Source organism: Cygnus atratus, chromosome 3 (assembly GCF_013377495.2).
Source record: "Cygnus atratus isolate AKBS03 ecotype Queensland, Australia chromosome 3, CAtr_DNAZoo_HiC_assembly, whole genome shotgun sequence".
Taxonomy (NCBI): Eukaryota; Metazoa; Chordata; class Aves; order Anseriformes; family Anatidae; genus Cygnus; species Cygnus atratus.
Genome location: NC_066364.1, coordinates 66,537,587 through 66,562,715, shown reverse-complemented (window position 1 = coordinate 66,562,715; position 25,129 = coordinate 66,537,587). Strand labels below are relative to the sequence as shown.

General features: G+C 35.6%; 1 protein-coding gene across 5 annotated transcripts in view; it reads left to right on the top strand.

Moving 5' to 3' along the window:
* SCAF8 (SR-related CTD associated factor 8) overlaps window positions 1–25,129 on the top strand; it is a 93,542-nt gene that overhangs the window by 34,489 nt on the left and 33,924 nt on the right. For 2 of the 5 annotated variants that reach the window (XM_035538838.2, XM_035538839.2), the window contains 13 exons: window positions 4,983–5,062; window positions 5,509–5,626; window positions 8,306–8,440; window positions 8,582–8,694; window positions 9,206–9,399; window positions 11,102–11,202; window positions 12,258–12,371; window positions 12,937–13,093; window positions 14,618–14,748; window positions 16,216–16,360; window positions 16,912–16,992; window positions 17,621–17,842; window positions 18,427–22,805. In XM_035538838.2, the coding sequence (XP_035394731.1) occupies window positions 4,983–5,062; window positions 5,509–5,626; window positions 8,306–8,440; window positions 8,582–8,694; window positions 9,206–9,399; window positions 11,102–11,202; window positions 12,258–12,371; window positions 12,937–13,093; window positions 14,618–14,748; window positions 16,216–16,360; window positions 16,912–16,992; window positions 17,621–17,842; window positions 18,427–20,126 (3,291 nt within the window). In that variant the 3' untranslated portion in view covers window positions 20,127–22,805. Of the gene's footprint in view, window positions 1–4,982; window positions 5,063–5,508; window positions 5,627–8,305; window positions 8,441–8,581; window positions 8,695–9,205; window positions 9,400–11,101; window positions 11,203–12,257; window positions 12,372–12,936; window positions 13,094–14,617; window positions 14,749–16,215; window positions 16,361–16,911; window positions 16,993–17,620; window positions 17,843–18,426; window positions 22,806–25,129 lie in introns of those variants that run through there. The other 3 variants (XM_035538835.2, XM_035538837.2, XM_035538834.2) reach the window with 3 other exon arrangements.

Below are 25,129 nucleotides of genomic sequence, written 5' to 3'. Positions count from 1 at the left end.
TTGGCATTGTGATGAGGTGTGTATACACCTTATGAGAGTTTGGCCTGGCACTCATTAGTTAGTTTATGCCAGTAATATTATGCAGGTTGAAAGTTGTCAGCAGAGTGAATGTACGTGATTTCTGGGACTTTTGATGCTAATTGTTGCAGAATGCCACTCTTGCGCAAGAATTCAATGTGATAATTTACAGGCTTTCAGTGGGGGTGTGAGTGTATGTATGTGTGTGTATATACATATATATATATATATATATATATATATATATATATATAGCATTGAGCTGTTCTTGTAAGCTGGGGAAGAGCTGTGTTTATAGCGTGGTCTGTATCTCAGTTCTGCATTATTCAAGTAGTGTTAGGTTATAATAAATCTCATGTTCCTTGTTCTGTGTTCTATGGCATCTCTTTGAATGAAGTACTAATGTATGTTTTATTAGTCCATTGAAGCTTTGCAGACGCAGCATGTACATTTTAGAATGTTTCCTCTTTATTTATAAACCTGGCATTACCATACCTATTTTCCCTTTTTTCCTGAGGTTTGAGGATTTCTGAATCTAGGTATTATAGCAGAGTATGTATTAATGGCCAATGTCATTCTTGCAATTACAAGTTTTTGGAATAGCTATTTTTCTTGCTTTTTTTTCCAATGGTTTCTCAGCACTGATACCACTTGCAACCCAAATCCCACTTCTCAGTAGCTGAAGACCATGAGTCATAATAATATCATTCTATTTACTGGACTCTTTCCTTCCATTTCATCACATACTTAATTGTATCATTTTTCTACTAGACGTGGCAGCCTTAAGTGTTAAAAAGGCAATATTTACTTATATATGAAGCATCTACATCAGTGTTTTGGTTTGAATCAGGAGCACTCTTTTGATTTGAAACTTTTGTTGTTTTACATGTACCGCTCTTTGGTTCACGTTGCAGACCAGTCTTGAGTGCATAATCCAGATTCATTTGGATTAAGCTAAAGTAAAAGATGTGCTGCAAGTGCTAACAAGCATTCAGTCCACAAAGACAGACAAGAGCAGCTTCAAAGTAACTCGTGTGAAAGCAAAATAAAAAATACAAAACTTTTTTTAAGAGGAAAAAAATGCTTCAGATGTAGGTAAAAATAGTGTTAGAGATACTGTTCCGAGACCTTGTTTTTTGATATTTCTACAATGAACAACACTAGACTGTAACGATTTTTTGAGTACAGGACATTCAGTTGCTTAATTTTTGGGACTATAGTCTTTGTAAGAAAATAAGTTGTTAAAAGTACACTTGTAACAACAGGAATTACAGATGAATGAACCTTGTTTTAACAGCCAGTAGAACTTCTGTAAGGGAAATTTTGTGTCAACAATTCTAGGTCACAACAGGAAATGAACAAGAACCAGTTAATATACATACATTGACTTCTCAGAAACTATTATTTTAACAGTCTTTCTTAAAGAGACTGAAAAAGAAAGTAAATCTGATGATGAATTCAAGTATGACATGGGAGATTTGTATTGTGTAATATGTTACCTGGAGCAAGAAGACAAAAGAATCTGTTGTCTCAGATTTGTCTGGTGAAGACAAAAGGAGTTTGAATAACTCTGAGGTGTATATCAGGCAGCAGCTAGAGGTCAGATTTGATCAGTCCTGTCTAATCTCTCAGAATCACAGACTGGTTGAATTTGGAAGGGACCTCTGGAGGAGGATGTTCAGGCAGCTTATCAAGGATCTCCAGGTTGGGAGACTCCACCTCTCTGGGCAACCTTGGCCAATTGCTTCATCACCCACACAGTAAAGAAGCGCTTCCTGGTGTTTAGAAGGAACCTGTTGTGTTCCAGTTTATGCCCATTGCCTCTTGTCCTGGCCACCGCATACATTTTGAAAGAAGCAATTGAACAAGTGGTGTACCTCTTCTGGTTCGCAGAATAATTGAATGTTATTTTACATAACATAATCAAAATTTCTCTTCAGTGTTCAGTGAGAATTGTATCTTCTTCTAGCTACAGTTTAATAAAATATGTAGGTATTTATATATATATATATTAAATAAAAATATTTAATAAAATAGGAGAGGTCCCTAATAACTGGTAAAGGGCAAATGTTGTTTCCATGGCCAAAGAAAGCCAAAAGATCAGCTTAGGGAACTACAAGCTGGTCAGCCTCACTTAGCTCTGTGGAGCTAGTACTTCTGGAACACGGTTCTGGATATGTGAAAGACAGGGTGATTGGAAACAATCAGCATAAATCTACCAAGGACATATCACACCTGACCAGCCTGATTAGCTTACATGATAGAATGAATGACTGGTTTGGGGGATAAGGGGAGAGCAGTATGTCATTTCCAGTGATTTTAACAATATGTTGTTGGACTAGGTAAACTTTAAGGGTTCTTTCCAACCCAAACTATTCTATGATCTTAAAAAAAAAAAAAAAAAAACCTGAAGTAGCAAAATTAGAGAATTTAGAGGTTCATGAAAGTAATCATTAGAAACAGTGTATAGTTTTTGTAGAAGATACTGAGAAGACTAATTGTTTAGTTGGGAGAATGGAGGATAGGACTGTGATGTGGATATAGAAATATATGGTTGAAGGCAATGTCCAAAAGGTAAATGTTCAGAGTTGTCAAACACTTTAAAATAGTAATAATAAAAAAGCAACAGCTTTTATGAAATATAAATGGTAAACATAGTGATCTGAAGAAAACTGTGTAGCTTAGTTCTGATTCCATGATACAGTGACAGTGAATTGGCTAGTAGGAAGGGTAATGGTGCAGGAAGGTACTTCTGTAGAATACTATACTATCCACCTTCTTTTTCAAATCCCTGTGTTTAATAAGTCTGGCAGTTCTTCCAGTCCTTGTTCTCTGTTTTCAGGGTCTTCTGCCTCCATAGTATCTTGTGGTAATCAGTTGCACAAGTTAATGCGCATTGGGTGAAAATTGCTTATCCTTGTGTTATTGGTTGTTAGGCATTGGAATAGGCTGCCCAGGGAAGTGGTTCAGTCACTGTCCCTGGAGGGCTTTAAAAGACGTTTAGATTTAGAGCTTAGTGATATGGTTTAGTGGAGGACTTGTTAGTGTTAGGTCAAAGGTTGGACTAGATGATCTTGGAGGTCTCTTCCAACCTAGATGATTCTGTGATTCCGTTTAAAAAAAAAAAAGGGGGGGGGGGGGGGGAGGGTGGACACTGATCAACCTCTCCTGTACCTTTGTATCGTATTCCTTTTATTATGATTTCTAAACAGATTATTCTGGCGCTTCAGAAGAATTTCATTTCCTTTGGAATAAAAAGTTTTTTTCATGTCTTTAACAATTCCCATTGCTTTTCTGAACATATTCTCTTCTTAAGCAATTAAATTAACAGGTACAGCATTCATGGAAAGTTCTGTAGTTCTACATGTTTGTGTGGTGGGTTGACTTTAGGTATCCTAATATTTTGTATATTTAAATGTCTATTTCCTTATAGTAGAGATGATTCTGCTCCAATTTATTTAAGAAATATTTCAGTTCAAAATTTTCACTTTAATATCTACACAGAAATCATGATATATATTTGACTGTTTTGGCTGGCAGTTCTTTGGTTTTGTCTGGTTTCAGTTAAATTTTTTTTTTTGTATCATCAGTTGTTGAATTTTTTTTTTCCTTTTCTCAGATGATTAATATTTAAATTGTATATGCTGTTATTTTTCTTTCTACTTTGTCATGATGGAAGATATATGATGATTAATCATATTTTAAAGATAAGACTGGGCGTTTTTCTAAAATGCATATTCTGTTCAGAGATGCAGCATTTTGCAAATGCTTTATTTGGAAATATTCGAACCAGAAAAAAAAAGCAATTTAAAAAGAAGGCAGCCAGCTTGCTTTAAGTGGATTAGATATGTAAAAATCCTGAGTAACTTGCATCATACATCCCACCTCGCATAAACTCCCTTAATTTCTTACCGTGAGTGTGGTCAAACACTGGAACAAGCGTCCTAGAGAGGTGATTGATGGCCCAAGCCTGACAGTGTTCAGGAGGTATTGGGATAATGTCCTTAATATGCTTTAACTTTTGGTTAGCCCTGAATTGGTCAGGCAGTTGGACTTGATCTCTGAAGGTCCTTTCCAACTGAATAGACGTGGATTTGATAAAACTGCTGTATTGATGCATATTTATAGAAAAAAAAAAAACACAATCTGAGTGACTGATAAAATTTGTTGCATTTTTTCATGCTTGTTCTTTAGTCTCATCTTCAAGAAAGTACAGTGATACTGAAATGCTTCTGGGCTGTTCAAAAATTAAAAAACAAAAACTTTGTTGTTGTTCAGCAGAACTACAACATAGATATCTTTACAGATAAAACAAGAAGTTTATCCAAGTTTTTATTGTTCCTTGTTGGATACCTTTTATTTATCACTATGGAGGCATCTTTCTCTTGCATGGTAACTGCTTGCTTTGATTTTTGCACAGTCAGAAGTTGTTTTCAAGGAGCAGTATATTTGAAGGAATTCAGGTTGTCTAAATGACACGTGTGTGAAAATACAGTAATTCTTTGTGAAGTAATCAAGCTGTAAGTCTCATCTTGATGTGAGCAGAGCAGTTTGCAGCTCAGCCAAAGGAGCCAAATGAGTTTGCTGCTCTTGCCAGAGGATTGAATAGTTGGCTTCTTCATAGTAACTTCTTCTAATTAAAGGTACCATCACTTAAAATTTATCTTGCTATAAGTCTTCCTCCAGAATAGCTGTTATTTACTATGGAAAGAACATGTGGTTCTTCTTGCTGTGGAACAGCAGGCAGAGCTCAAGAAAGCCACAGCCAAGACTTGGGGGTCAATGCATTCAAGAGTTTGGTAGCAATACTAGCATGACATTTAATTTACAAGTTAGGTTCTTTGCCAAGCTACTTCTTTTTTTTCAGTTGAAAAATAAAAGCATTTTTCTTTTGCAAACTGAGTATACATAAAATACATATTTTGTAAGGAGTACTCAGTAACACTTACTTTGCTTTTTCCTAGAAGCTGATGGACAGGTTTGACTTTGGGGAAGAACCTGAACAAAATGAAGAGCCTAAAAAGGAAACTCCTACTTCCCAACTGTAAGATCAAGCTATGTTTAGAGGAAAAAAAAAAAAAAAAAAGAGAGAGAGAGAACAAATTTGTTAGGCACTAGTTGAATATTAGAATTAAATAGAAAGTAAGATGTTGTTTCTTTCAGAGCATAAGTAGACCAAAACAACAGAAAAGACAACTAGAGAAGAGACCATACTCTGAATTACTGAAATGTATACATTTTCAAACTTTTTATATAAATCTGTGTGCTTGAAGTTTTGACAACTTTATCTTAAAGTTAACACATACTTTGCTTTGTTAGTTATATAAATGTCAGTAATGTGGTAATGATGATAACAAAAGGCGATATTAACTACATTGTCTTCATTATTCTACATCTTTAGTTAAACTTGAAATTCAATTGTGAAAACCTCTTTACCCACTGTGTAAGAGGAAAAAAATGTTTGTTTTTTTTGTTAATCTTTCATTTTAGGCCTTTAGTACCAGAATCTGTGAACAACTCGCTTTTTCACCAACTAGCTGAACAGCTACAGCAACAAAATTTAGAACATCTGCGACAACAGCTTTTGGAGCAACAGCAGCCTCAAAAGGTAAGAACTCCATCTTGTGGTTGTCATCTGCCAGAAGCTTGCAGAGTAAGTGGAATAAGCAGAATAAAGTGCATAAAGTGAAAAATAAATAGAACCAAATGTGTGGGGTATAAATCTTGCTTCTCTTAGGTGAAAGTATCCTTAAACTCAGTTACAGGCTGACTGTGCGTTGGTCGTTCAGATCTTTTTGTGGGGAAAATAAACCTTTTTTTCCAGTGATCATGAAAGAGGAAGTGGGCCCTGAAGTGAATATGCTACTACCTGTGAAGGGAGAGCAGTGTACAAGCTGCTGCTACAGAACCTACAAGAGGACAGAATAGTAATTTGCACTCTAACTTAAATTTTCCCTTTTCAAGCTTTAAGTCTTGACTAATAAATGCCTCATTCTACTGAAGAATTTGAGCTAAAGATTAGAGTCATATATTTTCCATGAAGTTCTTAATTAAGAACTGATGCTCGAAACATTACAAAATGGATTCTTAACTGTGTGAATTGGGTCCCCTCTACAGTGAAGTAAATTGACCTATTTCTTCTGAGGTTAATCCTCTGTTTTGAGCTGCTCTTCTCCCATGCTGATCCATTAGAAAATGAAAAGTTTATTCTGTCTTGATACTGGCCAGGTATGAAGTGGATTTTCTATAGGGTATTTGGATGCAGTTTCACAGTAAATCAGAAATTTCTAGATTGAAAGAAAATCACCACAAACTTAACATACATCTGTTGGGGATTTTATTTTTTTGCACCTGTGAAAAGATGCAGTCACTCAATTAAGAACATCAATGTGAATTTTAAATTTGTAACCGAGTTTTTAATTATTTAGAAAAATAGTAATCAAGTTTTTACTAGAAGTTATTTTCTTATTCTAGTGTTTTATTTTACTATGTTTTGTTTTCATATCTCATTTAATTGTAATAACTGAGAAAGTTTGTACAACAGCTACAGACTAAATAGCTTTTGGTATAGATGCATAATCTAGCAATTTTTGGCTTTAAATTCTATACAAATTGTTGTATAGGAATATAACTTTGAAGGGTACGTCTGTTTCAAGAGCTTTTGATATGATTTATCTAAAAATAGCTATGTAATTTGACAACAAAAATGCTTAATACCTACCTTACTGTAAAATAATCTCAAAAATCTCAAAAAAAAAAAATCATAAATCTCAAAAAAAAAAAAAAAAAAAGGACAATTAGACATTACATTTCATTTATGAAATTAACTTACATTAGATGTATGGGTAGAATGCTCATATGACTCGCCCCTTATTATGCGATCTTCTACTTGAAATGATTTTCCAGAAGTTGTTTCCCTTCAAGTCCACTCAGCTTCTTGACTAGTTGCTATGGAGAAGAAGTTTCATTTTCACCTTGATAGCAGCTAAAAGGCACAAATTTCTACTGGAACTCCTCGGTAATGACTGCAGCGTATCATGAGGAAGATTTTCTTTAATACCCTGTTTAAGCATCAATGAAAAGATTAAGGGAAAGAGGAAGAAAGATAAAACGCAAAACAAAATTATTAAGCATCTAATTAGGAGCAGAGGGAGAGGAGGGGAGGATAGAAGACAGAAGAATCAACAGCTGTTGTAGGAACTAATATCAAGATACAGAAATTATTGAAGAATAATTAAAGAAAATGAAGTGAAACAGATAATGTTAGAAGACAAATGCTTTAAATGAATTGTAGCAATTTTATTATTTTTAGCAAATTCTCATTATAAGGTGCTTAAGAATACGAAGGCACAGCAGAAGAGTATATATGCCATATACGGCATTCTCCTAGCAGATAGAATACCTAAAATTTGTTGAAGTGAAAATGTAATGGGAATCACTGAAATATGTTTATATTGGCTTATGCTATTTATCTAAATTGTCCAGATTGCATTTCTGAATATTTTCATTGCATTTTCTATATTTCTTGCATGTCTTTCATATCTTACAGATACTAATTCCAAATCTGTGATTTCAAACAGTGTACTGGCCATTATAGATTTTGGAGGCGGTGGGATAGTAATTCAACAACACATTTAATATTTTATGTTTTAAAATTATGAATTTAATTTTGGTGTTTTTCAGAACTGTCTGTTTTGGTTAAAACTCTTGTAATTGACATGCTCACATAAATGATACAACACCCTCCCTTATCTTGTAGTACTTACTATCTTGAATCACGTGCTTTAAGAAAGTTTGGATCTAAATGTAAATGTTTTGACTAGTTGAATTGGTATTACAAATGTTTTCATTGTATTAATAACAAAATAGAATGTAATGCATGTGCACAGGCGACTAATGAGTCTGTTTCAGTGTCACTGTACATAAAGGCTGTCTTCACTATTGCTTTATCCTGTGAGTTTTATTTTTAAGCTAACTAAATTAAGCAACAAATAGTGTACTTTCTTTCTTTTGATTCAGCAAATAGATGGCATTATTTTTTTATAGTCAGGGATATTACTTATTGCAGATGACACAAAAGGAATTGGAATGGTGTGACATCTAGTTCAGCTTGTCATTTTCTCAGTAGATAATTGTTCTAAATTAAAGGGAACTGTGAAAATAAGAGAAACTTAATTGTGTTTTTTTCAGAAATAGTTGAAAAATTGTTTCATCTAGTATAAATTATGACATAGTTAACAATTTGAATTATGAGGTCTTTTATGATCTATAATTATTCATTATTTAGGCAAGCCCTAACGAGGAAAATCAAGAAGGAAATTTTGGTTCAGAGCACTCTGCGTCACCATCACAAGGGAGCAGTCAACAACAGTTTTTAGAAGCGGAAACAAATGTAGATGATTCAATGGATATTCAGCAACAGGTGAAACTATTTTCAATGTAATTACAGAAGGAAACATACTAAGATGATTTCAAAATGAGCAAAATCAATGCATACTTTCATATGCTCATATATTGTGAGTATATCTATTAAATGTTTATGAACTTCTGTGTCTGACCTCAGGACATGGATATAGATGAAGTACAGGACGTTGCTGAAGAAGAGATTTTTGAACAAGAAGAAAAGAAATCAACTGTTCGTTCAAGATCAAGAACTCGTTCAAGATCTCGTTCAAGGTATTGTAATGAACTTGTATTAAGAAAATCAAGTTTTTTTGGAACAGAGTTGTTATTTGTGATTGTCATTCTGTTTTGAATTTTCCAAGGTTGTCAAAGTAGTTTTGGTAACGAACAGAAAGCGTTCATTTAGTATTTGTGCACTAGATGAAGATTTTCTGTATAGAACCTTGTTTTGCATAACTATGGACTACTTTAAAATTTTTAAGACCTGCTCAAGTAACAAAAATAACCAATTAACACTAATGAGTTGGACAGGTTTTTGGTGTCAGAAAAATAGATACTGATATGGAACTCTTTGAGTGTGGTTTGTTTTGTTTTGGCTTGGTTTGTTGTTGTTTTTTTTTGTTGTTGTTTAAAGCCCAGGGTGTATGTCCTATTCCTCACACTAATGGCAGTTTGAGTAAATATAAAGGAAATATCTATATGAAGCTTAAAGCCTGTAGTTAAAAGAAGACTAAAAAACTATTTTTTTTTAAACCTCAGCATACTGAAATTAAGTATTTTGTAGATCACCAAGAAAACGACGGTCTAGATCACGATCTGGTTCTCGTAAGCGTAAACACAGAAAACGTTCACGCTCAAGATCAAGAGAAAGGAAGAGGAAGTCATCTCGATCATACTCCAGTGAAAGAAGGGCTAGAGAAAGGGAAAAAGAACGTCAGAAAAAAGGATTGCCTCCTATACGGTCAAAAACACTAAGTGGTAAGTAGCAGCTACTTTCTGTTTTAATAATGTCGCATTAAAGGGGAAAAGGCCTTATATTTTATTGAAAGAACAATATTCATCTGGAGCACTGTTTAAAAAAAACAAACAGTAAACAAATTATTTTTGTAAGTTTGAGTTCTGATGTTTCTTACAACTCATGCAGATACATCATCTCATCTTAGAGGAAAGTAAGTGTCATACTGTTCCACCGATAGTTTTATTCACGCTGTTGCATTGATGTTTTTAGTTCTGAACAAAGTAGTAAGAGCTTGTCCCTAAGTTAAAATATACTCTTTTATGGTGTATTTGAAAATGAGCAGCACTTGATCTGAAAATTGTTATACCAATTTTTAAGATTTAAGTATGTGGTGCACACTTTGGACAGTTTGCTGCATACTTTAAATAGAATCCAGTTCTGTTAAATATTTAAAGTGCATTTTAAACAGTTTTTCACAGGTACATAGAACCAAAACAGGTGGAAATATGAAACATAAATATTTTGCCATCAGAAGAAAGGCCATAATGGTCATATCTTAAAAAGAGTATCCAAAAGCCAACTGAATTTCAGGTACTGCAGTATGCTGCTCTGCACAGAGAATTTGCACTAAAAAGAGGATAGCAGGGAGAACAACTTCCTCTACGCAGTTGCTTAACTCAAGCTGCTTAAATCAAAAAAGTATTTTGATACAGTAGCAGTATATCCCATTGCTGCTGTTTTCATGCATTCATGGGATGCATGCATTGCACTTAATTTATTTTTGTAACAAACCCACACTCCTGAATTTAACTTGACTTAGATGGTTTATGCACAGTCTCTGATGTCGTTTTGCATTTGTCTTGTGTTTTTAAAACTATCATTTATGTGATAAGATAAGCAGTTCAGAAATCATTTTTCTAAAAGAAAGGGTGCTCTGGTCTCTAATATTTTACATCATTCCAAGGTGACTTTAATCTCAGGATTTCACTACAGTTTAGAAGTATCTTTTTTTTCTTTGGCTTTTCACATTAAGAGTAGCAAATCAGTTTTATGGTGAAGATTTTTCCCAGCAGTCCACAAAGCAGGGAACTATAATCAGAGAGGATGGGAGCTGGAAGATAGGGATGCTAACCTGGAGAACACCAGCTGCACTTGTGGTCCTTTGAAGTAACCCAGCTCATATAGAAGGGAGATATTAAGGAGCACAATTGAGGTGTGGAAATTTGAGGGGGAAAAAAATGTACCTGACAAGCATTTTACTTCATGAAGTCTGTTAAGCGACTCAAGGTATGCAGCCACTGTTATCACTTGCTGAGTTCTGAAGAATTTTTTCCTAGACCTTAACATGAGAAATAAAATTACTTTCAGGACATGTCAAAATATGTGAGGATTAAGTTTTGTCTAAGACAAATCTTAAAGGCTAGTCATTCTTAGCTTTAATGTTTACTACTGTCAATTGAAAATCTGTTAATCCTACAGGCATAGTTCTATGGAAAACTGCTATTACAGTTTACCATAGCTAATAACTGATAGTATTTTAGTTTTTCATCACTTTAATGTTTTAAAATTTCTGGTAGTTTACTTAATCTTTGTATAAAAAGTTATAGATTTACTCTTCTTGCTTTTGATCCATGATTTCTGTGCCTATTATATCCATGCTATAAGTTATTTCATAAGCAAACATTTTAGTACTTAATATGACGTGAATGTTTCTCTTGACAGTTTGCAGTACTACTCTTTGGGTAGGTCAAGTAGACAAGAAGGCTACGCAGCAAGATTTGACTAACTTGTTTGAAGAATTTGGACAAATAGAATCTATTAATGTAAGTGAGCATGTTATCATCCACTTTCAAAGATTTCAAACTTAAACAGACTTATGCTTCTGGGTTCCTTTTAGCATCATAAGCTTTATTTAGGAGACTATTTTTTATCACTGTTTAAAAACTGTGGTTATAATATTTGCTTGTTGGTGGTTTCTACGTACTGAGTTTGAAACAGTAAACACAGTACACTTCATGGTAAAATAGATTTTTCCTGGCAATAACTATAGTGTGACAATTTAAGCATTTTTTTTAAACCCAGGTCTTAACTGATAAGTTTATGCTTTTTTCTCTTTTCTGTGAGGTGGCACAGGGGTAGAGATTATTTTTCCTTACAGTAATGGACGCTGCAGGACATGGTGTCCACATTGGTTTATGTAACTAGGATAACATAGCTGTATAATCTTAAACATCTTTTATAACATCTGCATTAAAATTGACCTTCTTAAGTATTATTGTTCTTTGTTACCATGTGCTCACAAAACAACATATAAGCATATCTGTATTTTATTACTTCTGACTAAAACTAAATTAAGTAGTTGTCATAACATGGGTTGAAATTTTTCAAAGATTGTAAGTCACATCATACTTTTACTTCCTAAATTAAACATTAAAGCTAGTGGAAATGAAACTTCAAGAACAAGGACTCTACCCTCCAAAGATGCAGGATACTTTTAATCATTAGGTTGCGCCTCTGCGAAAGGTTGTTGCTCAGCTCACAGTGAATTTGGAACTTAATAAGAGGTAGTGACCTGCTTTTCTGAAGTTACCATAAAATAGCTTGCAGTTCTTGCCTGCTGCATATTGTTTAAATCTCTTCTGACGTTTTTAGCACCCATTCTTCAGCTTGCTGCTGCTTCTTGAAAATGTTATAACTGATGTACCCTGCCAACTTCACTCTTAGGTTTTGCTGATGATCAGAATTATTAATTATTACAATGATGGTTATTTACACTGTGAGCCTTTTCTTTTTTTCTTTTTTTTTTAGTATTAGTATTCACTTCATGTAGACATGTAAACTGAAGCTTTTTAAGACCATTGATTTTTTTTTTCCATAGATGATTCCCCCAAGAGGTTGTGCTTACGTCTGCATGGTTCATAGACAAGATGCATATCGTGCTCTTCAGAAACTTAGTTCTGGGTCCTATAAAATTGGATCTAAAATTATTAAGGTAAATTAATCCGAGGATGCCATCCACTTCAAATACAGTACAGTTTTAAAATGGTGATCTGTCATTTAACAGCTATTCATTCAAATGACCAGTATGGTGAAGAATAATGAATCAATAAGGTGTATATTGTATTCTTTCCTCTCTGTAAAATGCAGGTTTTAACAGGTAATATAGAAGATAGTAAAATGAAATTTTGACTTGATACTTAAGAAATATTTGGAAAGCATTTTATATATATTCTAGTGATAAGAGTACTGTAAACAACTCAAGTCCTGTATCCTGACCATGTGGATCTCTTACTATTAAAACTGCTAGTATTAAAGTATGTGATTAGATGCTGTGTTTTTTCTACTTTCTTTGATGCTTTACCATAAGTCCTTGAATTACTGTATTCTTAATTTCCCTCATATATATACATATATGTTAGCGTTAATGTTAAATAAATATGAGCTTTCTGACATAATTAATTTTCCACATGGCTGTTGTTGCAGAGGCCAAGTAAATGTCTTACCAGTTGCCAAGTTATATGATTTAACAAGGTTATCTGTTTGGGTTGTATTTTCAGATTGCCTGGGCTTTGAATAAAGGTGTGAAAACAGAGTACAAGCAATTCTGGGATGTGGATCTGGGAGTTTCATATATTCCTTGGGAGAAAGTAAAATTGGACGATTTGGAGGGATTTGCTGAAGGTGGAATGATTGACCAGGAGACAGTAAATACAGGTATAGACATTAACAGTGATTCTCATAGTTAGAAAATGTGTTTATTTCTTGGTAACTGTAAATATTCAGAAAGTTTATTGTTTTAGATAATAAATAGTCTTTTTTGATTTACATTAATATTACTAGATACTTGTTTGCAATATAGAATCATAGAATGGTTTGGGTTGGAAGGGACCCTAAAGGTCATCTAATTCTGACCCCCCTGCCATGGCCAGGGACACCTCCCACCAGACCAGGTTGCCCAAAGCCCCATCCAGCCTGGCCTTGAACACCTCCAGAGATGGGGCATCCACAGCTTCTCTGGGCAACCCATTCCTGTGCCTCACCACCCAATGAGTGAAGAATTTCTTCCCAATATCTAATCTAAACCTACCCTTTTTAGTTTAAAGCCATTAATCCTTGTCCTATCACTCCACTCCCTGACAAAGAGTATGTCCCGTCCTCCCCCCCCCGTATTTTCTGTAGGCCCCCATTAGGAACTAGAAGGCCGCAATGAGGTCTCCCTGGAGCCTTCTGTTCTTCAGGCTGAGCAATCCCAACTCCCTCATCCTGTCTTCACAGGACAGGTGCTTCAGTCCACCGATCATCCTTGTGCCCTCCTCTGGACTTGTTCTAATATGTGCATATAAATGTCATTAAAATCTAGATCATCTTTGTAGATGAGTAATTACTTGTCATGACCATTTGTCGGTGGTTGAATTTAAGCAAGATAATAATGATTAACATTTTTTAAAACAGTTCTGAATTTGCTGTGTACTCATTTCCAAGTATGTAATTTGTATAAAAATTATGTTCTGGTAGTGATTGTGAAATACCTTATAGGTATTTCTAATTCAGGTATAAAATGTAAGTTACGCTTGGAACTTGTCTAAACAGCCACAGCTTAGCTGAACCTTAAGGTATTTCCTCCATTAAAGTCAGAGATGAGAAAGCAAGTAGTGTTAGACCATATATTGAAAATGCTTTGAATAAAAATTTTATATAAATGACAGAAGAATTAAAACATGCAACATTACTGAAATGCAGTCACTATTTTATTCTGGAAAAGTAAACCTTTTTTCCTGGTATTGGTGGGAGTGAGTTTGAGGAGGTAATAGAAGGAAGGAATTGTGTTTTGGTGTTTTTTTTTTTTTCCACATGCAGATCTGTCATTCTGCAGTATACAAATGATAACATAGATATGTTGACAACAATTTTTAGAAAACTAGAACATACTCTATATTACGAATTATTAAGAAAATGATTGAAAAAACTTGGCAAGTTTTAAAAATTCAGCTTGTATACTGGCATAATTAAATAGCGCATAGCAGGTGATTAGAGATATTTTGCATTCTTTAAAATGTATAATAATACGTAAATAACTGTATTTGCTGTTTTCACAGTAAGCTTGGGGGTAATTTGTCTGAATAGATACCAGATTAAAAATTACAGATTAAGATAGAAGAGGGCTTTTTAGTGTGAAAACAACAACAACAAGCAGATTAGTTATCTCCTTATATTAAAAATACGCCTTTCTTTGTTAAGAATGGGAAACAGCCAGGAACTCAGAACCTGCTAAAGAAACTACTCAAACTACCCAGACTACTACAGTTGATAAGAGCACAGTTATCACAACGCAGACAGAAGCTTACACACAACCAGTCACTATGCTGCAGGTTTGTATTAAAGTTTGAGTTTGCAGAAATTCCGCACAACTGGAGGGGTAAGTTTTTATTCAGTACAGATAAACTTTAATGCTAAATTAAAGTACTTACAACAAAAATACTTAAAACCCCATGTTCATGTGTGTTTCTCTCTGAAATATTCTAGAAAAGAATCAGTTGCCCTGGTTGAGCAAAATCCTTAATTTTATGCACAGCATATCTCAAACTTGAGTACTATCTCAAATAAAGGCTTAAATGTTAATTTTTTTCTCTGCCTGTCTACTTTTCCTCATATGAGGTTTGACTATCAGGTTAATTATTTTCCCAGTAGTTTAAGGCAGGATTTCATGGGGACAATCTTGTCTTTAAAAGAATCGATTATTCAAAGTAGTAGGTTGTTGCAGTTCTGATATACGCAGTAATTCATGAGAGTCTTTGAATATCTGCTGTATTTTCTTTCATCTGCTAAAACAGATTATTTTTATTAACATCTATTAAGGTATTGTAGAAGACTGGAAGAATACAATGTAATTTTCCTTTATTATACTACATATATGTGTTTATCAAGTATAAATTGAAGTGCCTTTTGTCAAACTCTAAATGCTTTTTCTTATGACCATATGAAATTGTAAAATGAGAAGCAGTTGCTTAACACAAAAAATTTATATTATCATTTTTTCTCTCTCTCAACATGTATAGATGTTTCCCGTATTTGAGTTGATATAAGGTTACTATGAAAGCTAATGTTTTTGCATTTGCTTGCATTGAAGTTTGAGCTTGGATTCTTTTTACTTTCACAAAAATTATCTTTTGGTCTTTTTATTTCATCTTTCTGCTTGCATACACTGTGATCTGTATACATTTAAATACACACACATATATACATGTGTGTATATATACTGATGTTTTTCTGCTGCTTATTAATTGTACTATACCTGCTGCACTATACCAAAACACATAGCTCAAATAGACGCTTGAAAAATGCTAAATAATTTCCAGGATTTTGTTGGGATTATTAGCCTGGTAATTACATACACTAAACTCTCAATGTTCTAATACTGTTCTAAAATATGCAAATATTTCTAATGAGAATGGAATCACTGTTTATGTGCTCTCAAATTGCCACACTGTCTACATTTTCCCTCTTTTTCTGTCTCTCCCTTTCTGTATTCCCCTCTCTACTCTAGATAAATTTTAATTCTTCAGTTAATATAATGGCTAACCATGTATTTATTTTCTGTTCCTTTCAGAATAAAGAAAAGATAGCATAGGATTTTTCCAGTATCGTTATTTATCTGTAGCGCAGGTACTATTTCAGAATGCAATCTAATACTTCAGGGTGTTCAGAATGTATGTTCGAAGCCTTCAGTACATTTGATGTTTAACATAAATTGCATTCAAGTCGGTGGATAAACTTTTAATGCCACTGAATACTGTAAGTATTGAAGTTGCTTGTTTTTTTTCTTTCCATAAAAAAAGATTCCAGTAGCTCCAGCTGTGCCTGCTGTTAGCTTAGTTCCACCTGCGTTTCCTGTCACAATGTCTGTCCCTCCTCCTGGTTATAGCGCAATTCCTCCTCCACCCTTCTTGCGAGCAAGTTTCAACCCTTCACAGCCACCTCCAGGTAAGTTAGTAAAATTTGAGTATGTAATAAGTGTACCCAGCCTATGTTGTTGTATATGTGTATTTTGCTTTGTAAAGTTTCCATCAGCTTCTTGTTACTGCTTGAGACAGCTCACCTTCGGATCTCTAATTTCAGCCCAATATGAAATTTCTTATGCCTAACTTAATATTATTTTTACCAGTGTATTTTGTGGAGAATATTAATTAAAGCTGATTTTTTTGTTGGTGGTGATTTATTTGAGTCTTTGGGAAAAAATCAAACAAAATGAAAAAAATCTTAAGATTTATCTCCTTTCTTTGTAAAATTTTGAAACTTTTAATTTTCTTCCTTGGATATTGCTGACAGAAATATCTTTTAAAGATTCACATGCAGGTCTTTTACTGTAGAAATAAATTGCTTTTGAAAACAGCAACCACTGTCATCCCTTTGCATACATTTGTTGTTTGCTAGTCTTCAGTGATGCAACTTTTCAGGATAAATAATGTAAATGCTGTTTTAATGCAAAATTGTATTTCCTTCTCCTTCTAATGATTTGTCATTTTTCCATATAGGTTTTATGCCTCCCCCAGTTCCTCCTGTTGTCCCTCCTCCTGTTGTCCCACCACCTGTTGTCCCACCAGTTGTTCCAACACGTAAGTTTCGTTATTCTAGTGGCTGTCATATGTCATTAAAAGCTTAATTGTTTGATACACTACTTTTCATTCAAACAAAAGTGTGCTAATCCTGTCTAATGGACAATAGTAACATACAAGTTATTGCATAGCTGTTTTAAGCAGGTATTGAGAGAAAATTTTACAGAGCTTTTCAAGTTGACTGAAAAATGATAGTTACTGTGGAGTAACTGAAATAAATCATGACAAATTAATTATCTATTATTTGCATACATAGTTTAATATTAGAACTTGGCTATAACATGTATTTGTAACTTAGGCTATCTCGAGTTAATTGCTGAATAATTTATAATAATTTATTTTCGCTTAGCCTTTTAACTGTTATCAATTTAATATTTAAAAGGCTCTGTTAAAGAATAGTGATTGCTTAAGTTGCCTGCAGTTCATGGCCTCTACAAAAAAAAGTAAATATTAGAGTGGTGACTGAGGATAAAAAATTGTTATCAAAACCATCATTATTCTTACGGTAATTGAAATAATTTCACTTATTTTGATTTTTCATCTTGACATCTGCCAAGCTAAACTTAAAGGCAGTTAAACTTAAACTTAAATATGATTACTCTGATACACTTCTGTTATTTTCCTACAGCTTTAGTACAGCCTCCATTACCAATTACACAAGAGACGATGAAGGATGTTCCTTTTACTAGCCTCGTTTTACCAGTTGGCACAGTTACAAGTAATCTAGCTACTCCAACGTTGTCTGCTGGAAGTGTTTTTAATCCTCTGCCAATCAACAAACCAGAACCAGATGAAAAGGGATCACATCTTACAGACCTTCAGATTTCTTCCAGTGAAAACAATAGAGCTGGTAAGAAATATATTTATTGTCTGATATTTTCACGTACAATAAATACCAAAATGCCTGTGAGGTTTTTTTGCAGATCCTTGTCTATTGCATTAATAAATAGAGTAGGAAGTTATAGACTTGGAGGAGTGATGGAAAGCATCTCTGTCATCACCTGATCATTGATTTTAGCAGCTCAAGCTCAAGAATCTCTTCTTTGCAGACGTGAGAAATAAAGTTGAGCCTTAGAAAGTGTGTTCTTTCTATGTAAGTGGCAATGGAAAGAAGAAGGAGGGGGTAGGATGCAGGAGGTATAAACTGTATCAAAGATTTTAATACTTACTTCTCTTGCATAAATGGGGTGATGGTTGTGGAGTTTGTCAATGTTAAGCTGCTGTGCGTTCGTTACTACTTAGAGATGTTCATTTCCGTGGCTTAATGTCTATCACCAACATGATTAAAATGATCTATGTTCATTATAGAAAATGAGACACTGCAGAGATTAACTCTGCGTTAATTGAATAATGTGTTAAGCTGCATTTTGTTTTGAATGCTGTGTGTTGCATTGGCATTTTCTGTTAACTGTTCTTCTTGTTGCTGCTTTTTAGTGCAAAGTGATGTCACAAGTAGCTCTGGACTTGTTGGAGGAGTGCAGCCACCCAGCGTTTCAAGCAGTTCTGGGCTTACTGGAGAAGGCCAGCCACCTAGTGTCTCAAGTAGCTCTGGACTTGCAGGAGGAGTGCAGCCACCCATTGTCTCAAGCAGCTCTGGACTTGTAGGAGGAGTGCAACCACCAACTGTTTCAAGCAGTTCTGGTCTTGCAGGAGGAGTGCAGCTACCCACTGTCTCCAGTAGCTCTTCACTTGCAGGAGGAGTTCAGCCAACTAGTGTCTCAAGTAGCTCTGGACTTATGGCTGGAGTGCAACCACCAAATGTCTCAAGTAGCTCAGGGCTTCTAGCTGGAGTGCATCCACCCAGCATCTCAAGTAGCCCTGGCCTTCTACCAGGAATGCAGCCACCCAGTGTCTCAAGCAGCTCAGGAGTTCTGGCAGGAGTGCAGCCACCAAGTGTCTCAAACAACTCTGGTCTTCTCATAATGCCACCACCCAATGTTTCGAGTAGTTCTGGACTTATGGGAGTGCCACCACCAAATATTTCAAGTAGTTCTGGACTTCTGGCAATGCAGCATCCAGCTGGTGTTCAAAATATGCCTCATTTAAATATAAGTAATCAAAGGATGCCAGGAATGCCTCTCATAGATATCCGTCCAGGCCTAATGCCCCACTCACCTGGACCAAGGTTTCCATTAATGCAGCCAGGAGTGCCACCACAGCGTAGTATTCCTCCTCCAGCAATCCTTGATCCATCTCTTCACCCACCACCTCGAGGTCCTTTTCCTCCAGGAGATATTTTTAATCAAACAGAAAGACCTTTTGGAGCACCAGGAAGACAAAATATTGATAGCATTTCTAATCCAGAGAAAAGACTACCACTTGGAGGGGATAACATACAGCAGGAAGGAGACAGAGATTATCGTTTTCCTCCAGTAGAAAATCGAGATAATCTTAACAGACCATCCCCAGTGGATGTCAGAGATCCTGTTGGACGACCACCAATTGATCCAAGAGAGGGTGTAGGACGGCCTCCAGTAGATGGAAGAGAACATTTTGCAAGACCACATATAGACATGAGAGAAAATTTTGGAAGACCAGGTATAGATAATCTTGGCCGAAGAGAGCATTTTGCTTTCAATTCAGACAAGCACTGGGGACAGAGAGGAGATTATGATGAAAGAGAGCATCATACCTTCCCTATTTATGGTGGCCCTAAAGGCTTCCATGAAGACAGAGAGAGATTTCGGCATGTAAACTATAGATTTGATAGTAGAAGTGGTCCCAGTTGGAATAGAGGATTTGAACCAGATGCTCACAGAGATTTTGATGACCGCAGAAGACCCTGGGAAAGACAGAGGGATAGGGATGACAGAGATTTTAACTTTTGCAGAGAAATTAATGGGAACAGGTTTGGAAGAGACAGAATGTCAAACAACTGGATCCCCCCTCCACATCCACGGGTTTTTGAATATTTTGATGGGGCCGCTCCCCAGCGCAAAGCTGATAATATGCCCCAGGTAAACGGTGAAAATACAGAGACAGAAAGTCAGCCACCAACTGCACAGGTGCAGGACGAACCAGAACTTTATGAAAAACTGACCTCTTCCGTCGAGATAAACAAAGAGAAGAGTGACACAGAAGCTGATATAGAAAGTGAACCAGTGGTAGAAAGCACAGAAACTGAGGGGACATAATCATCACTCAGTAGGTAAAAGATACCTTTTGTAAAGTTGTCATCTCTCTGTAATAGATAAATGGCTGACTGGACCTTAGTAGTTCACTTTTGTCTGCCAGAATTAAGTTAATCTGATGTTCATGTTCATCTTTCGCTTAAATAACTGTACAACTGACTTGTATAGAACACTGTTCTTAATTTGAACATGGTAGGTAAACATTTTTTTTATTTCTCTGGTAAAACATAAACTTGCCCCCACTTGCTTTTAATTTCACAAAGATAAAATAACAGCTTGTCAAACAAAGACTTCCTATGGAAGACAATGGAATTTTTTAGATACTACCCTTAGGTTGGCTATCGAAATTGTTATACTTGAAAACAGGTGCTGGTGTATCTCGTCCGTGTTTTTAGGCTGCTGCAGAATTTTAAAGTATAGACAAAGCTGTGATATTTTATGTTCCTACAATTTGGCAGAAAAAAAGAAATGGCCCATGTTACTTAAGGAGCATAACACAGAGATTAAAAGTGGTTTTGTAAAATCTACACTATAGTCTCTGTTTTCTCTAAAGTAAGTGTTTGTGACTTGTTCCTCGTACTGCAGTGGGTTTAAAAAAAAATGAAAAAGTACATTTTAATGTTGGGTGCATTTTGTTTTTAGATGCCAATAAAGCATATTTGTTTGATAACAGTGTTCTAGGTATTGTATTTTTTTTAAAACCTGCAAGCTATAAAAACTTGGAATCAGCTATGATATGTGCTTAGCTAGTTGTTGCAAAAGGTTTATATTACTTTTGTAAGACCAATGCAACAGCTGTTAATGTCCAAGAAAGAAGGGTATGGTTTTTACATTGAAAATCATGCAGTCATTAGTTTATGTATATGACATATGTATGTAAATATTTGTGTAAACTGTTTGTAGATACCACTCTTTCTGTGCGTGCCTGTGTATGTGCACACGCTCACAGAATATTGTAGACAGTTCAATAAAATTGAAATGAAATTAGGTTATAAAAATTTGCCTTTCACCTTCTTTAGGTAGTAAGATAAGTATTTCACTGCAATGCTGTCAAGCTTACATTTACCTTCTTATGCTAATAGTTATATGAAATTCTTACTACTTACAGAAGGTGGAACATGATACACTGTAAGAATATACAGTAGGATTTTAGCTTTCTTTTTTAAATTGCAGATACACATGAAGCCAAAACTTAAACAAATATTTGCATTGTCTTATTTTGTAACATATTTAGTGTTCTGGATATATTCTGGATAGGTAGTGGTAGTGTTTAAGTACTTTGTGGTTATTTGTTTTTAGTGACTCAAAGTCCAGAAGTGTTGCACGAAAAGTAAAAAAGCTGTTGTTGGTCTAAAAAAACCTACATGTTTTTTAACAGAAATAAGGGGGACTTTGTTCTTTTGTGGCTTAATACTGAAGTAGAACCTCTTGTTAAATTGGCGAGATGAATTGGCTGCCTTGGTAAATTAGTAGCACTATTCTCTCGTTTCATATACTTTGCTGCTTGTGTCATTTAAATTGGTGGTGGATGATTTGGTCATGTAAGATTTTCAATTTATTCTACTCAAGTGCGTTCCACCAACTTCTTTCAAAATAACTTTTGTTAAAATTTTGTCTGAAAGCATTTCACTCAGTTTTGAGAAAGTTGTTTTTGTCTTGCATAATAGGATCAAGGATTAGATTCTGTTACATGAATGGCCCTTGGTAGAAGAAACACTTTTTAGCACAGATTAGAATTTTGATCTTTCCTGATAAAGTGTAAACGTGCAAGTTCTAATTCCCCTTCCTGCTCTCCCAAAGGGACAAAAGTATGAGAATGTCACATGAGTGTAAAGCATAAGCACGCCTTTGAAAGTAGACTCAAGTTATGCATGTGTTTGTTGCCCTCTTCCTCTGGGATGTGGGTTATTTTTTCATGCTGTCATGGTTCAGTTTTTCAATTATAGGGACTTCTATTCTGGATAGTAAATAAACTGTCAGTTTACGGAAGGTAGCCCTTTGAAAGTGGACATGAATGATTCGTTATCTACTGTGCAAGTACTAGTCATTAGGATGTAGTGTGGTGTACATTAAAGAATTATTGCTTTGTAAAAGACCTTGCTGATGCGTTTATTACCAGAACGTGTCTCAGGAGTTGAGATGAACAATATTTAAGGTAAAAAGTACCTTCATGTGCAGGCTTTGTGGCTCAAGTTGATTGGTGCTGCACAACCTACTACTAGTATTCCGGTCGGGTAGATATGGTTCTGGAAGTCCAAAAATACAAAAATAGCCGTAAGGGTATTTTGTGAATATAAGGGATTTTCTTTATTTTGTTTTAATACATGCAGACTGAAAATACTTCAGTCATAGACCATGTAAATACCCAGAATCAAACACATATTGGCAGTAGCTTTTATTTTCAGATGTAATGTTAAATGTTTTTCTTTTTTTAAACAAAAAGTTAGTCTGTTTTCTAAACTGGGAGCTGAAGTATGCTAAATTACTTGTAGTATCATGGTGTAGGTAAATTACTTGGTGAGAAAGGTTAAATAAATCGTTTGGTAGTGATATAAACCAATGTATTATTTAATGAATTCATCTTTGTTAATATCTTTCAAGCATTAATAAATTGGCTACTGTACATATGTGTTATACCATCGATTTCTAACAGCTTTTTTTTGTAGAATAAAAATTTATTGTACAGTCTTCAGTTGCATCGTGTTCAGAGCTAGAACTGTTCCATGTCTTGTTTTACTACTTCGGGGCGCGGACAAATATTACCAAAAGAACAAGAAGGGACATAATACTTACAAACATAGTATGGTTTCTTTATCTTGCCAGTGGAAATGTTCTTAATCTTTTTAAGTTTTAGTGAAGACTTTCGTTTCCCACTGTAGATTAAACCATCATAAGCCAACACTTGCACTGAAAGGAGCTGTAGTAATATCCAGATCAAGTCTTTGATGTGGTTCACAGTAGCGACACTTACTTTTTTGCTGACACAATGGAAAGGGTGAGAATGGGACATAGAGATGACAGGGGCCTGACATTTGGGCAACAGTTCTCATTTATGCCAGTTTAAAGCTTTTTCTGGTGATAAAAGCTGTCAATTCTAGCAACTAAAGAAGCTGATCCATAGCGCTTTGTATTTTTACACAAGTAACATATTTTGAAAAATACTTCAGGTAGATTTGCAGACAACACAAACAATATACTAAGGCATGCACGTTACTTGAAAACCTTATGCATTAGTAAGTTGCTTGATATATTTATTACCCTCCTAGGCAGCATGTGTTTCTGATCTCTTACTGTACCGTACTTGAGCAGAATGTTGTTACATCAAGAAGATTACAAAGATAAAATATAGCCTTTAATGACATGATCTCTTTGATGAAGATTTTTTCTTTTACAAATTGGTATGCTTTCGTTTTTATACATGGTGCTTCACATTGTTACTATAAACTCAAGAGAACAGATTGTTAGATTTCTTTGCTTTAGTAGAATAGTACACCACTCCTCAAGCCGTATCAGTGATTTAAATGGCTTTATTTATGAAATTACCCTGAATAAGGCAAGACAGGAATAACGGAATCAAGCCTATTGTGTTGAATGAATAGTCATTTAATAAGCATCGTTGGAAAATTATCAAATAAATCGTCTATAGAAGGTGTTGGTAAAATAAGCCACTATTGCAGAGGTTTCGTAAAATGTAGTATTGGCAGTTTTGAACAGGTGCAAGGATACATTGTGCTAAGGATACATTGTGCTAGTCATCATAGAGTCACAGAATGGTTTGGGTTGGAAGGGACCTTAAAGACCATCCAGTTCCAACCTCCCTGCCACAGACGGGTATCTCCCACTTAGATCAGGTTACCTGAAGTCTCATCCAACCTGGCCTTGAACACTTACAGGGTTGGGGCATCCACAGCTTCTCAGGGCAACCTGTTCCTGTGCCTCACCACCCTCAAGAATTTCATCCTTAAATCTAATCTAAATTTACCCTCTTTTAGTTTAAAACCATTATCCCTTGTCCTACCACTACACTTCCTGATGAAGACTCCCTCCTCCATCTTTCCCATAGGCCCTCTTTAGGTACTGGAAGGCCACTGTAACCTCATCTCGGACCATTCTCCTCTCCAGGCTAAACAACACCAACTTTCTCAGCCTGTCTTCACAGGAGAGGTGCTCCAGCCCTCTGATCAACTTTGTGGCCCTCCTCTGGCCCCACTTTAACAGGTCTAGGTCCTTTTTGTGGTGGGAACCCCAGGGCTGAACATGGTAATCCAGGGGGGATCTCACAATAGTGGAGTAGAGGAGGAGAATCACCACCTCCATCAGTTTGCTGGCCACACTTCTTTTGATGCAGCCTAGGGTCTAGTTGGTTTTCTGGGCTGCAAGTGCACATTGCCAGCTCACATTGGTTTTTCATCCACCAATGTCCGCACATCCTTCTCTTCAGGGCTGCTCTCAACACGTTGATCATACACTCTGTACCGATATTTGGGATTGCCCTGACCCAGGTGCAGTACATTGCACTTGGACTTGTTGAACTCTGTGAGATTTGCATTGGCCAATGTCTCAAGCCTATCCAGCTCACTCCAGATGGCATCTCTTCCCTCTACAGCACCACTCAGCTTGGTGTCACCTATGCTGACATCGGTATTTCATTGAGTGCTGAGGGTGCACTCAATCCTACTGTCTGTGTCACCAATTAAGATGTTAAATGGTCCACTGAGGAACACCACTCATCATTGGTCTCCCCCTGAACATTGAGCCATTGACCACAGCTCTCCGGATGTGACCATCCAGCTAATTTGTTATCTATGGAATAGTCCATCTGTCAAATCCATCTCTCTCCAATTTAGAGACAAGAATGTTGAAAGGGCTTTATAAAAGGGCTTTATATCAAAGGCTTTATACAAGTCAAGGTAAATGATATAAGTTGCTTTTCCCTTGTCCATCAATGCTGTCACTGTTGTGGAAGGCCACCACATCAGTCAGGCATGATTTACCCTTTGTTAAGC